The sequence below is a fragment of the Mya arenaria genome, chromosome 15 (assembly GCF_026914265.1).
Source record: "Mya arenaria isolate MELC-2E11 chromosome 15, ASM2691426v1".
In the NCBI taxonomy this organism is placed as follows: Eukaryota; Metazoa; Mollusca; class Bivalvia; order Myida; family Myidae; genus Mya; species Mya arenaria.
Genome location: NC_069136.1, coordinates 16,274,676 through 16,288,143, shown reverse-complemented (window position 1 = coordinate 16,288,143; position 13,468 = coordinate 16,274,676). Strand labels below are relative to the sequence as shown.

The 13,468-nt window shown below is 33.6% G+C and overlaps 2 protein-coding genes across 4 annotated transcripts in view; one reads left to right on the top strand and one right to left on the bottom strand.

The window, feature by feature from the left end:
• LOC128220722 (uncharacterized) overlaps positions 1-1,575 on the top strand; it is a 71,232-nt gene extending 69,657 nt beyond the window's left edge. For all 3 annotated transcript variants that reach the window (XM_052929221.1, XM_052929222.1, XM_052929223.1), the window contains exon 10: positions 102-1,575. In XM_052929221.1, the coding sequence (XP_052785181.1) occupies positions 102-478 (377 nt within the window). In that variant the 3' untranslated portion in view covers positions 479-1,575. The remainder of the gene's footprint in view (positions 1-101) is intronic.
• A 3,393-nt stretch (positions 1,576-4,968) lies between these two features.
• The window catches only part of LOC128219151 (neurogenic locus notch homolog protein 1-like), a 56,561-nt gene continuing 48,061 nt past the window's right edge, over positions 4,969-13,468 (bottom strand). The window contains exons 54-57 of the mRNA XM_052926971.1: positions 8,481-8,728; positions 7,779-7,888; positions 7,388-7,458; positions 4,969-5,898 (exon numbers count right to left, since the gene is read on the bottom strand). Coding sequence (XP_052782931.1) covers positions 5,673-5,898; positions 7,388-7,458; positions 7,779-7,888; positions 8,481-8,728 — 655 coding nt within the window. The 3' untranslated portion in view covers positions 4,969-5,672. The remainder of the gene's footprint in view (positions 5,899-7,387; positions 7,459-7,778; positions 7,889-8,480; positions 8,729-13,468) is intronic.

Sequence of the window (13,468 nt, the reverse complement as noted above, 5' to 3'; positions counted from 1 at the left end):
GTTAACGTCTGTTACCTAACGTTACGCGTTGAAGGTATATATATGTTTTGGGTTGTTTTGCAAAAAACGTCACACACATTGTTTTATAATTTCCCTTTTAGAATACTCCTCTACTCCTTGCAAGGGCACAGTTGACGCGAATCTTTATCCACATCCGCACGATTGTGCCATGTTTATACAGTGTGTAAACGGTGATGCCAAGGTCATGAAATGTTATTCCGGGCTGGTGTTTGATCCTTCTATCAACACATGTATACCACGGGAGTCCCTTGTATGCCCAGACATAAAGCCCTGTGCAGAGAAAGATAGCGGATATTTCCCCCATCCGGTCAACTGTAGAAAATTTATTCAGTGTCAACAAAAGAAGGAGACAGTGATGGAATGCCATGGGGATCTCGTATGGAGTATAGCCGTGAATTCATGTGTTCATAAAACGTCTGGGATTAAATGTTATAATATTAATGAAGGTGAAAAATAAGCAATGAAATGTGGCAGTACAGGCGTGAACTCGTGAGTTTACATTAAAAAGGGTTTACATGCACCTTAATATTAATGTTTGGTTGGATATTGTAGTACAGGCGTGAATTTGAGTTTTTACGTTAAAAATGGATTACATACACATTAATATTAATGTTTGGTTGGATATTGTAGTACAGGCATGAACTCGTGAGTTTACGTTAACAATGGATTACATGCATCTTAATATTAATGTTTGGTTGGATATTGTTATACAGGCGTGAATTTATGAGTTTACGATAAAAAGGGATTACATGCACCTTAATATTAATGTTTGGTTGGATATTGTAGTACAGGCGTGAATTTGTGTGTTTACGTTATAGTATGGGTTACCTGCGGTTGGATATAGTACTACAGGCGTGAATCTGTGTTGTCACGTGATAATGGGGATTTCATGCCATTTTATATTAATGTTTGGTTTTATATTAATGTGCATACGTGTTTTGTGTGTTTACTTTATTGTAGGGGTGACCTGCTTTTGGATATAGAAGACAGTACTGTTTTCATTTTATGTTATTGTTTATCTGTCCGTGAATAATGTAGTACAGGCGTGATTTTGTGTGCTCACGTTATAATAGGGATTACCTTCCCTTGAATAAATATGTTGGTTGTATATTTTAATACAGCTATGAATTTAAGTATTCACGCTATTGTAGGGGTTACGTCCCCTTATCAACTAGTTGTCACCGTGTTCCATGGAAATATTATTCAAGTATGTTTGTCTAGTTAAAGTGATGTGTAATTTATTTAAAAGTTAGTAATTGTGTTAAAATATGATTATGTGCTCATGTATTTATATATATAGTTAGCTTGCCTGTCCACTGTTCGGACTGTTGTTTCAATGTATATTTAGCATTATTTATTATGTGTTCTTAAAAAGAATACATAAGTACACATGTTTGTGTATAATTGCATTTTTCTGCAACACCTTATTATTATGTCTGTTGACAATGTGATTGTATTTCAATATGTTATCCGTTAAACGACTTTGTCTCGCTTATATATAGCAGTGTACAGTACAAATCACATGAATATATGTTATTGAATAAATGGAACAATGCTAAAATTAGTGTGTCGTTTATTCTAAGCGTTAAGAACATAGTTATCACCAATGATGCTTCTTTGACTCGTTCAGAACCACAGGTGTCAGTTACTTTACTAAGCTTCAACACTAATGTATGACCCTTCAGTCCTTTGATATTGTTAATGTAATAAAAGGAAGTTCAATAAATATCCTCGCGTTTATTAAAAATATTCTTTGACTTTAGAAATATTATACCTTGCAAAATTGAGTTCCTTCTTTGTGTATAGAAATTGGATCGGTCCGCTTCTCACTGTATTTTGATAAAAAAATCAAGTTTTTATGACGTCAGCGGTCAATATACACCTTCGTGGGGCTGACTGGTCGGTCCTTACAATGTCATAAGACCCTCAGTGGTTGTTAAAGGTACTGTGTCACAGATTGGCACCAAAAAAGTTTTTTTCTGTAACTAATCTCAGGTCAATTATCTAATAGAATGTGTTACGCTTTGATATCATACCTGTGAAAAAAGGACCAAAATTTAAAAAAAAATGTGTCGGAGACCGGTTTCGAACCCGCGTCGCCAAAATTAAAGTCCAGCGTCTTACTAACTGAGGTAGAAAGGCTTATTCTAATCGGGTGACATAAATAAGCTATACACCTACCTCGGGAATATCACGTGATAACACCGACTAGCCAATCACGCATAAGGAATTAATTCTACCTGGAAGACATACTCAGTAAAAAAATTAATGGAAAAATACGAAATAACTGCTAAACTTAAATAAATTGTAAACTATGTGGTACTTCAGTTAGAAAGTTTCAATGCATTGTACACATCGATGCCAAGTTTATGTCAGTTTTCGACAATTTTCTTTTTTTCCCCGCTATTTTATCATACGTGTGACAGCTCCTTTAACGGCTTGCTAGCGTTCAGGGGCTGTTTGATAGAGATCTTATTTGATTTTAATCGTAACGTTCTTAGTACAACAATTTTAATATGTTATTTTAGCCAACATTTAATATGAACACGATGTTGTGACATTTATTTAGATTTAAGATAACTGTTTAATGTCTAAAAGGTCTAAAATCCTTTATTGAAACAGCCCCAAGGGCGGCCTTTCCCCCGACTACTGGTATCTGAAGTCAATTTTAATTAGATAGAGGCCTTTTGCAAATTGTCTTACAGGAAGAAACACCGGAATTCTGCGCTAATCCTTAGCACAAGGAAACATTAACCCTGTCATTCCTTTTCACACCTTGGTAGCAAATATTCTGATTAACGGTGCAACATGTGCCGTTTTAACTTAACTGTAAACAGCATCACAAACACTTGGGCTTTTTATTGTTTTAAACGTATATTAGTTGGTATCTTCATAAAATATAATACACATCATGCAGCACAGATTAAGATATGGCATATCACTTCCTAAGTTTTCTTAATCTCGTTTCCATTACCCCCAAAGAAGGTGTTGACTGCTGCAAAAGATAAGCGTGCGTAGTGACTATACACGAACGTTATCTGCTGTCAAATAAAATTTTGAAATTGCTCTATTATAGGAGATCTTAATTTTAAACAAGTCTGGCGCTTTTTTATTAATCAAGTTTAACATAAAACTAAGTGTTTTACCGGCCAATAGGTCATTCGGTTAACGGCCGTGATGACAAAAGTACTGTCCGGTAGCGTTTCCATGACCTAGATAAATAAGGTCATGACCGGAAATAATAGATGGCGGAATGTCAGAACTACAAACAACTTGTGAATTTACACGTAATGTGACTTATTCTATGTAATGAAATGAAACTAGACTTAAATCATATCTTGAGTGGTTATGAAGTCATTGAAAGACAAATCATAAAAAATAAACGATTGCATAACAAATGTTATACCTTACACATAGGAATAGCCATTGTTTAGGCATATGGTTGCTAAAATATTGGAAAAGGGTAAAATGCGATACCTCATATTCAGGTGGTAATTGATGATAAAAGTCTAGACCGTGTTACATGTAAACGGTTCTATGTCATTTTACACGAGTTACAGCCACCCTTGAACAATAGCCAGAATCTCTGCGGTAAGTAAGAGTATTGCTATTGTTTATCAAGACCCCCAAAACCCTGGGTCGTATCAACATCACGAAAATACTTTAGTCAAATCTCAATATATAAGTACTTAATTTCTCATAAGAACTCAGAGGTTGACGGTTTGATAGAGGTATATTTGACGAAGTTTTGAAAGAAGGTTATGCATCGAAGTTTTCATACATGGTATTTAGGACGATGGTTTGTTTTTAAAAGAGTTAAATAGGTCGAAATATTTGAGGATATCGATAGAACGAAATGTTCAAAAATGTATTTTGGACAAGGTTTTGAAAAAGGTATTTAGTGCGAATTTTTGAAAAGGGTATGGAATAAAAGAAGTTTAAAAGTGGGTATATAGGATTAAAAGTTTATAGAACAAGATCTAAAAAAGGAATTTCGGAGGAAGTTTAGAAGTATTTAATAGGTTGTAAAAATAAATAGGAATCGAATCGTCGGTGTTTTTGCCTGTCAATTATAACAAGTGTTTCACTTTGAGTTATATAGTCATCATACAAAGCGGAATTTATCATCAAAATGCATAGGTATGTCATATGCGATTTCCGTTGACCAAAATGAACAATCTTGAACGCAAAAAGTTTGGATATGTATAAAACAAAGACAGTTTCTTGATATTACAGTTTGGGTATTAAATATGCATGCATAGTTGTGCAATGATCTGAGCTACATTATGGTCCGATTAGTTTTGACGATCCGCAACAAAAGTAGTATGTACTGATCATGGATTGACCGGCATCCATTAAACCGAGGCAGTGGTTCCTCTTTCCTTGCACTTCTTCTTTGCTTGTTAAACAGTTTAGATGTCATCCTACTAAGGCGGTTGTCCGGTTAGCGCAGTTGTTAGCGCACTCGCTTCTCACCGAGATGACCCGGGTTCGCTTCCCGGCCTGGGCGTATATGAGTTTGATCAGTGGTCACCAAGCCGGACAAGTGGGTTTTATCCGGGTACTCCGGTTTCCCCAATAACACAAGATCACACTCTCGCACAACATCGTGCCAACGAGAGTGATTAATATAAGTTGCAATAACATGTTTCATAATCGTTGTAAAATTAAGTATGTTTAAAACTCATCTTTGATGCAGAAAATTGTTTCGGCTGTTTAAATATACGCTTCGTCTTCAATTTTGAACGCCCCCCTTGAACGCATCGAAACTCGACATCAACACCGCAGGTTTTTTTAGTTTGGTTCAGCCTTAAAGCCTTTAAAGAGCGCAGGCAGACTTTACACACTCTAAAACCACACCAACAACTATGCAACAAGGAACAAATAACACAACTTCGAGTTAAAAATATATTCTATAAGATGTATTTAGGGATATAACCATGAATGGACGTTGACAATGACCAACAATTAATCTTATATTAGTCTCATCGTTCAAAAAAGAAAAAGAAAATATATCACGGTATATGTTAATATGAAATGTTAATAAAATACGATGTCAATTTAATCAGCTATGTTTATGTTATATTTCATATTTGATGAACACTTTTATGAGATTGTCTGCGTCAAGAAAAGCAAAACACATAAATGGATGAAACCAAAATCGAAGGACAAATGAAATATTATATACAGTCGAACCCCGTTGGCTCGAACTTACAGGGATCAGCGAAAATACATCAAGTCTCGAAAATTTTGAGACAAGCGAGATAACATTCAGTTAAAACAAATCTGTCTTATATATCCAGTTTGAGTCAACTGGGAGATCGAGCCAAGCGAATTCGAGCCAACGGGGTTTGACTGTACCGTTGAAATGTTTAATGTGATAAGTGTTTGCAACTGAACAGAATAAAGTGTTCCATACATTTTTCCATCACCCGAGTTGTATGAAAATATATCTCTCAAATAAACAAGCATTTTTTGAACGATCGTTAGCTGTTTCTTGAATTCGTTTAAATATCGACATGTTACAAAACTTATACTTGAAACATTATGACTATCTATACAGCATGGTTTTAGATGACCATTCTACCAAGAATATATACACACACCATACTGTATATATACTGTAACTCTGTACCAATCAGTTCAAATCATTAACGTCTAACATGTAAATGACTACTGTCAGCCTGCAAACTTTCCATGAACACATACAGGGGGCCTATGATCAGCGCCACCGTTCCATCAGCGAACGTCTCCCGTGCCGCGTTCTCCTTCATAATATTCAGCAGGGAGTCAGTGAATGCCAGGATCAGGGACTTTGGGATCGTAGTCTCGAAGACGAGGTTCACGACAGCGTGGGCCATATTGTCAGAGTCCATACTGGCAGAATATAGAACACGAGTTAAGTGATATAACGGAGGTTGCGAAACGTTACATATACGTGTTACGTGTATAGGTACATCTGGGTTACTAAATGAGAAATACGTCAGTTGAAGGTGCACAACGTTATGACATTGCACATATCATTTACCATTTACCATTTATTCATTCAATGCATTCAGATACTTTCGTACCTATAGCGTTAATAAAATATTTAGATGTAATTCAGTCAATGGCCATGAAATTCATTATAAAAGCAATTGTTTAGAATGCGAACATTTCAATTAAAAATGTACAAACTCAACAATATATTAAAGATAGAGAAAAATGATAACACAACAATGAGATTCACAAGTTAACTTATATCTATCAATAGAGAATAGTTATTAATTTTAATCGAAAAACTCAAAATCATTCTTATTAGTTTATTAAAAACGGAATTCTTTGAAAATGACAAAGCTCAATTATATTGCTCTTGTAAAAATATATCTACACAAATTCAGTACCTAACACGGAGTATGGAAAGTTCTTAAAATTGTAGTTATCTTATAAAGTACAATATTATTATTTTGCAAAAGACTCAAATATTTTATTTTGGAAAGAGTATATTCGTTAATTGTATGCACAAACAAAAGTGAACGCGCGTTTGTTGTGCTTTTAAATCTTAACCACAGCTTATTTTTATTCAAATATTTCTAGCAATAGTATTTGTTTTCAATACCTTTTCAATTATGTCCACTAAATAGAAACATTGCCTCATTAATCCATCATAAAAAAAATAATGAAAAGCAACTATATGAGAAACAAGATGGGAAATATATTGTATAAAACTAATATTTTGATCCGTATTTGTTTGCATGATGAGGTCAACTGAGTGACTAAAATGCAATAGTTATAACCCTTTCATTATAAGGCCTAAAATAAATATGTCTGTTTCGGGTAACCCGACCCTTCCTATTAAAATGCTATTTTTTTCCGTTTCTGAGCAAAAAAAAAATATTCATTAGCGAAAAGAGAGTTACGAAGGGCGGATAAATGCAGATTTTAATCAGAATTATTGTTTATATGATAAAACAAAGTCAGGCAATGACAGTAATGTAGGAAAGACTGCCATGTGCAAGAAAACACTCTGAACTTAAGACAGATTTTGAAAAAACAAAAACAAATCCCTTCCTACCCTACCTAGAAATTTTGGGAAGGTTACCCTAAACACACATTTTTTTTTGCCTAAACATGTACTTCTTTGGTTAGGTTAATGTAAAAAGAACATTGTAGCACATCAAACTACAATCTAATAACGGACTAATTCGTTTGCTGACGCCATTTTATAATCGCGGGATGATATTTGTTATGACGTGACGTCATGGTGCAATATGACATTATAATTATCACAAGCATTGTGACAATGTGCTATGAGGAAAAGCGTGTTTTGCGATAGGTATGGCTTGCAGCCTTATGATAGGTATACATTTATAAACAAAACACATACTGAAATTCTTGAATACTGCAGCCACCATATGGGGGAAGTTGCCGTTTCGGGTCACTGTACCAAACACTTATCTGAAAATATATATTTATTCCCAGTTTAATACACTATTATGAACTTGTATTATTATTCCACTTCTGTATGTGAAATGAAATATAATGTATGCTTATCCAACAACGTGGCATACGTTTTAACTTATCTGCTGTGGTATGATTTTTTTTCTAATTTACTTCACAAAATAATGTAATTATTTTTTTTCCCCACAATTTGTTTTAACTTTGTTTTAAAAAATGTTAAGAAATCACTCCAGTATAATACTGTTAAATGATAATTATACTTTTTATTGGTTTAAACAATTAAATTACTCCTTCACAAATATTGAACTACTACATACGTTTTTACAGAATTCCTCCGTAATGTTTATGAAAAGTAAACTGTTTGAATCCTGGAACTCAGAGGTCAGATTAAACCGTAGTAGAGGCGCTTCAAACTCGATGACGGTTTCTGAAACAAAACAAATGATCGAACGTTTGTTGAAGTAAGAATAATAATTCGTTTGAAAACAAATGTGTAATGCGCCGATTGATGAAAACAGTAACTTTGTAAACGAAACTGGTCCGGACACCACACAACACTTGTAAGTCAAATCTCAATCTCAGACTCAACTTATTGTACCATACAACCTCAAAAGTAATTATAAATCATATATTTTTTTCACCTTTTGAAACCACATTCTTGATTAAAACATTGGTCAAGATCCCAATGAAAATTTTGTCTACAGCATAAAATAAAATTGAGTACAATTCAATGTTTCTTTATCATTACTCAGGCATATTTTTGCTAAGCTAATTTGGTCTGTTTGTTTTAGCCTTTTCTCGGTCCAGAATTAGCATAAAAACTGTTGACTAAAATATCATACTGAAACATTTTATTTAAATGTAATATAGTACTCTTGTTTATGGCAAAATATAAAATTGGAGCTTATATTTATGCAGCATTAAGATACTTCCTAATGGAATGAAACATTCTCAAGAGCACGGTGATTTTGTTATAAAAATCTGAATTTAATTAGTATATCTACTTTAAAATAACTTACCTATAACAGGTGCTGTAGTAGTCGTAAAGTCATTTCCAAGATAATCAGCCACATTCACTCGAACTTCATCAATTGTTGCAAGATTGACGATAGAACTGCCAATAGTTCTATAGGTTACGGAGTTGATGCGAATCTCATTAAAGTTGTTAATAACCTCATTCAGTTCCGAAATGATGACCGGGTTTTTATCAGCAAACACCAACGATACAGTGGAAATGAATGTTTCGCCGGAACCAGTTCTAGCATAACTGAAAGTATATAAGCAAACTTTCAGGGTTTCAAAAAGTATTCTAATAAGCCAAATAGATAAATATACTGTCAGAAACAGCTTTTACGTAACTAAATTTCGAAATTCAGAAAGCTTGTCGGGCTGTAATATTTTGTTGGAATTTTTTTCAAACTGGTTCAGCGAAACATTTGTTCCATGACGTATATTTATCTTTCTGTCTATGATACAAATGGACGGGTGAATGTCAACAAACGTTTATATACTAATCGTTCGTTTAAATAACACTATTGCTTATTATAATACCGTACAGTTTGTTATATTTAGTTATTTATTTTTTCTTTGAACTTAGATATAAGCTCCACGCGAATAAATCTAGCACTATATTATTATTGTTACATAACTTATCATTTAAATCAACCTATTTTTTTGGTTTATAACTAATAGCACATGGATACGCTTTATAAATTTTCTTTAGATAAAAAAGCCGAAATTGGAATGTGAAGCATAATTTAGTATTATACATTTTCACACATTTTTGATCAAACAGTTATGCTTTCATGAGAGTATGTATCTTCTGGGTTAAGTTGACATAATGTGTGTATGTAGATATGATTGATACTCTTCATATGAGCAAATATATTTGCTATTGATAAAACTAACACGTAAATTACACGCAAACGATAATAATACAACTTCAAAGAAAGCTGTTTTTTATAAATTTATTTCAGCTTAATGAGTATAATTAAATACCAACGTATTTATGACGTGCGTTTGTTAACAAAATAAAATCTCCTTAATGAATGCAGATTAAATATCAACGTATTCATGACGTATGTTATTAACAGCTACGATCATTTTTGTAAATAAAAAATAGAAGATATGAAAAACACATAACGAACATTTATAAATAAGTATGAAAGATAAAAAACAAACTAAAAAGCTATACATAATCACAACTGCAAACATTTCTCCACATGAATAAATATGAAATAGTTAAACAATTAGTGTCAAACTTCTTGCGCATCACATTTTGTTAGATTCAGTAACATTTTTGTTTCGTTTGGTATTTCTGAATGAAATTGTTTTCAGCATTTGGTTAAAAAGTAAGTATTCTTCGTATAGTCTCAGAAAAGTTCCACAAACGATTGCCTTGATGGTGAGTGTCAATTATATATGTCGCTCATTGTGGGAGTCGTGGTTGTTCAAGAAGTCATTGTTCTTTATAGAATTAAAGATATGTTTTGGCGCAATTTATTCACAAAATATGGCCTTGATGTTGGCAAAGTGCCAATGTTATCCAGCGCTCATTGCGGCAGTCGTGGTTGTTGTCCTCAAAACTGGGATAATGAGAGGATTCGAGCTTTCCGATAAAAGATCAGCTTCCGGCACTCTCAGGTCTGCCATAGCCAATATAACCTGATTATTGCTGGAGGTAAGTCGATCAGATTTCTCTCTAATGATTTGGAAAACTCCCTCGGTGAACTCTATGGCGTTGCCTTGTTCTATCACTTCGTGAAACATTAATCCGACCCTTAAATAATCTGTTCCTGATCGTTCACTGAAACGAAAAACAATAGTTTTTGTATGCGTTACGGCAACAACAACAACAACAACAACAACAGCAACAACAACAACAACAATTTTAATACACACGCGATATCAATTGCAACAACATAAAGAACACAAAGGAGTATTCATGTGATGGTATCATATATAATTATCGGTATATGTTATAATATTAAAAGTCCAGGCGGTGTCAATGTCATTTCATTTATAGGACATTAAAAAGATTCAAATTTATAAAACTTTTGGATATTTAGCAAAAAGGAAAGGTCATACAGGATATTATTTTCATAGATAATGATTTAAAATTGAAGTTAATACAATGGGACGAATCAAAACTTTATTGATAAATGGGTAAATGTATACACGTATAAACGTATTTAAATACTGTTCTCACTATCTGGCTGGGTCAGATAACCGATTAGTATTGTTTTCAAACTTAAGCTTATCGAAAAGGCTCTTTTCTGTCCTTGTTAATAGAGCCTTCCAACTTCTGACATACCGGTCTTTCATTGTAAAATAAATAATGATTGTTCTTTTTATATTTTGTCACTTGTTTACGCCAAAATGGATACTACAAGTTTTTATATTAAATCCACAAAAGTATAAACTATGTTTTGTTAGGATAACTGACAACACCATACTGAAAATCATTTGGCCGATTTGTTCAGAACTTTCTTAGTTAACAGTAAAAGTTGGTAGTTTCATCGTTGCTGACTTTTGAAATCGTTACTGCTCTTCAAGTGTAAAGGACACACCTGTGATCTGCTGTTTCTTAAAGCTGCACTCTCACAGATTTACCATTTTTACAACTTTTTTATTTTTTGTCTTGGAAAGAGCAAATGTTGCGTAAATATCTGCAAACCAATGATATAAGATTGCTGACAAAAATCAGATAGTAGATTTTCATATTTCCGTTCGAAAAGTAATGATTTATGGCCTAAACCTCTACTAACGGTTTAAGAAAAATGCATAAAACATTAATTTTTGAACTTAAATATAAAAATCTGCGATCTGATTTTTTTTTGTCAGCAGTCTTATATAACTGGTTTCCATGGATACTCGCAAAAATTGGCTCGTTCCAAGGCAAACAATAAAAAAGTTGTCAAAACGTCCAATATGTGAGAGTACAGCTTTAAATACGATTTGAGATGTTTTAACTGTATTTTTATATTGAAACATGTGAGCATATCATGAAATAGTTCACGTTTAAAAGTTCACAACATTATTAACTTTAAAAAGAGTTATGGACAAGCGGCCATGTTTTACTCACGTAAATTCTACAAGACTGCAACCATCAACACCTGCGTACGACCGAATACCTCCTTCTAAGGCAGAGAACCAGTTTGTCACCTATAGCAAAAATATTATTTATGTTTTGTATCCTTACCATGTTAATCTCCTTTGACTTTCATGATCACATCATTTGTGTACAGATATAAAAAACTATTATCTAAATTTGGGCGCCTTTTTAATTGGGATCTTCACTGATATTCTAATTATCTTGCATAAACTGTTAACTTAATAATGGTAAGAAAATAAACCTGCACTGAAATGTACTGTAACTTTTTTTTTCTTTTTTGGTTTATATCACAATATATGTTTAATTACGTCAAAGAACGATGTAGCTAATCGGATTGAATGTGGAATACCACCCTTGCTTTAATTTAATAATAACCCTTTCAAAAAAACGTATCTACTTACATTGTTACAGAACCTATCTCTCAGGTCTGCGAAGGCTTGTGAAGAAGTATCCCTCAACTCTGGACTGACGGCGAAATTCACAAGCGGCATTTCGAACGTTAGAGCAGTAGCTAAAACAAAGTGTATTCTATAATGTAAGGCGTATTTCTTCACTAACTCGACTGACCCTATTTTTTCCTCCCAATCCTCCATTTATTTTGATGTAGTGTGGAATTTTTCGTAATTTTTAATACAAAAAGTTTTATTTGAGTTGACTTGTTAGAATTTGACCATTTCATATTTAAAATAGTGATTTATCCTGCCATAGGTCGGTTTGAAATAGAATCCTGGTTCACACAAAATATAGAAACTAGAAATGTGTCCATAGGACACGGATGCCCCCACTTCGATTTTTTGTCACAGAAAATAAGCCATAATGATTATTCAGGATAATCTCAAGTCTTTTTTTGCAAATAAAGGGCCGTAACTCCTAAATGACAAAAGCGATTTCCATGGCTATCGAACTTGATCAAGATATTATGGTCACAATCATGTATGTAAAGTTTGGTGAGGATTGGACACATACTTTTCAAGAATTAGATTGGAAATATATATTTTTGAAGTATTTTTGGCAAAAAAGGACCGTAACTCCTAAATGACTAAAGCGATTTCCATGACTATCGAACTTGATCAAGATATTATGGTCACAAACATGTGTTTAAAGTTTGGTGAGGATTGGACAAACAGTTTTCAAGAATTAGATCGGAAACAATCTTCGGGGCGTACGTACGTACAGACAGACAGACAGACGTACGTACGGACAAGGGCAACCCTATATGCCACCACTTTGTGGGGGCATAAAAAGGCTATGCTTTCCAACCTACCCTAATTATTTGGAGATATCAGTGGAAACAAATGATTTATTTGGCTAAACAGAAAACAACAGAGATAAGCCCATATAACAAATTGTTTACTACGATATTATTTGTAAACACTGATATTTTAAATGTTTTCATAAGTAATATATGTTCTTCTTTATGGTAACAAATATTTGTATGACAGTTACGGTCGGAATGGAAATAGCGTTATGAAGTAACTTTGTCATTCTCAAAACTGACTTTTAATTATAACAACATTTTTATTTTACTGATAATTTCATAAAACCACTTGAAAGCATATAATAAATATTATATTTTAATCAGAAATGAAAATTCATTGTTTAGCAAAACTTAAGCATATAAAGTCGAAACCCGTTGGCTCGAACTCGCTTGGCTCGAACTCCTCGTAGGCTCGAACTTGATTTAAAGGACCGATTTCTTGAAACTGAAGGTAAACAATCCCGCTTGGCTCGAAATTTCCGACGCTCGAAGTATTTTCGCCGGTCCCTGGGAGTTCGAGCCAACGGGGGTTGACTGAACATGTATGACACATTGCACAGATAAAAAACTGAACTTGATAAAACAACTAACTCGATTCAGGAACAGCTGTGGTAGTAACAAACTCTGCCAGGAAA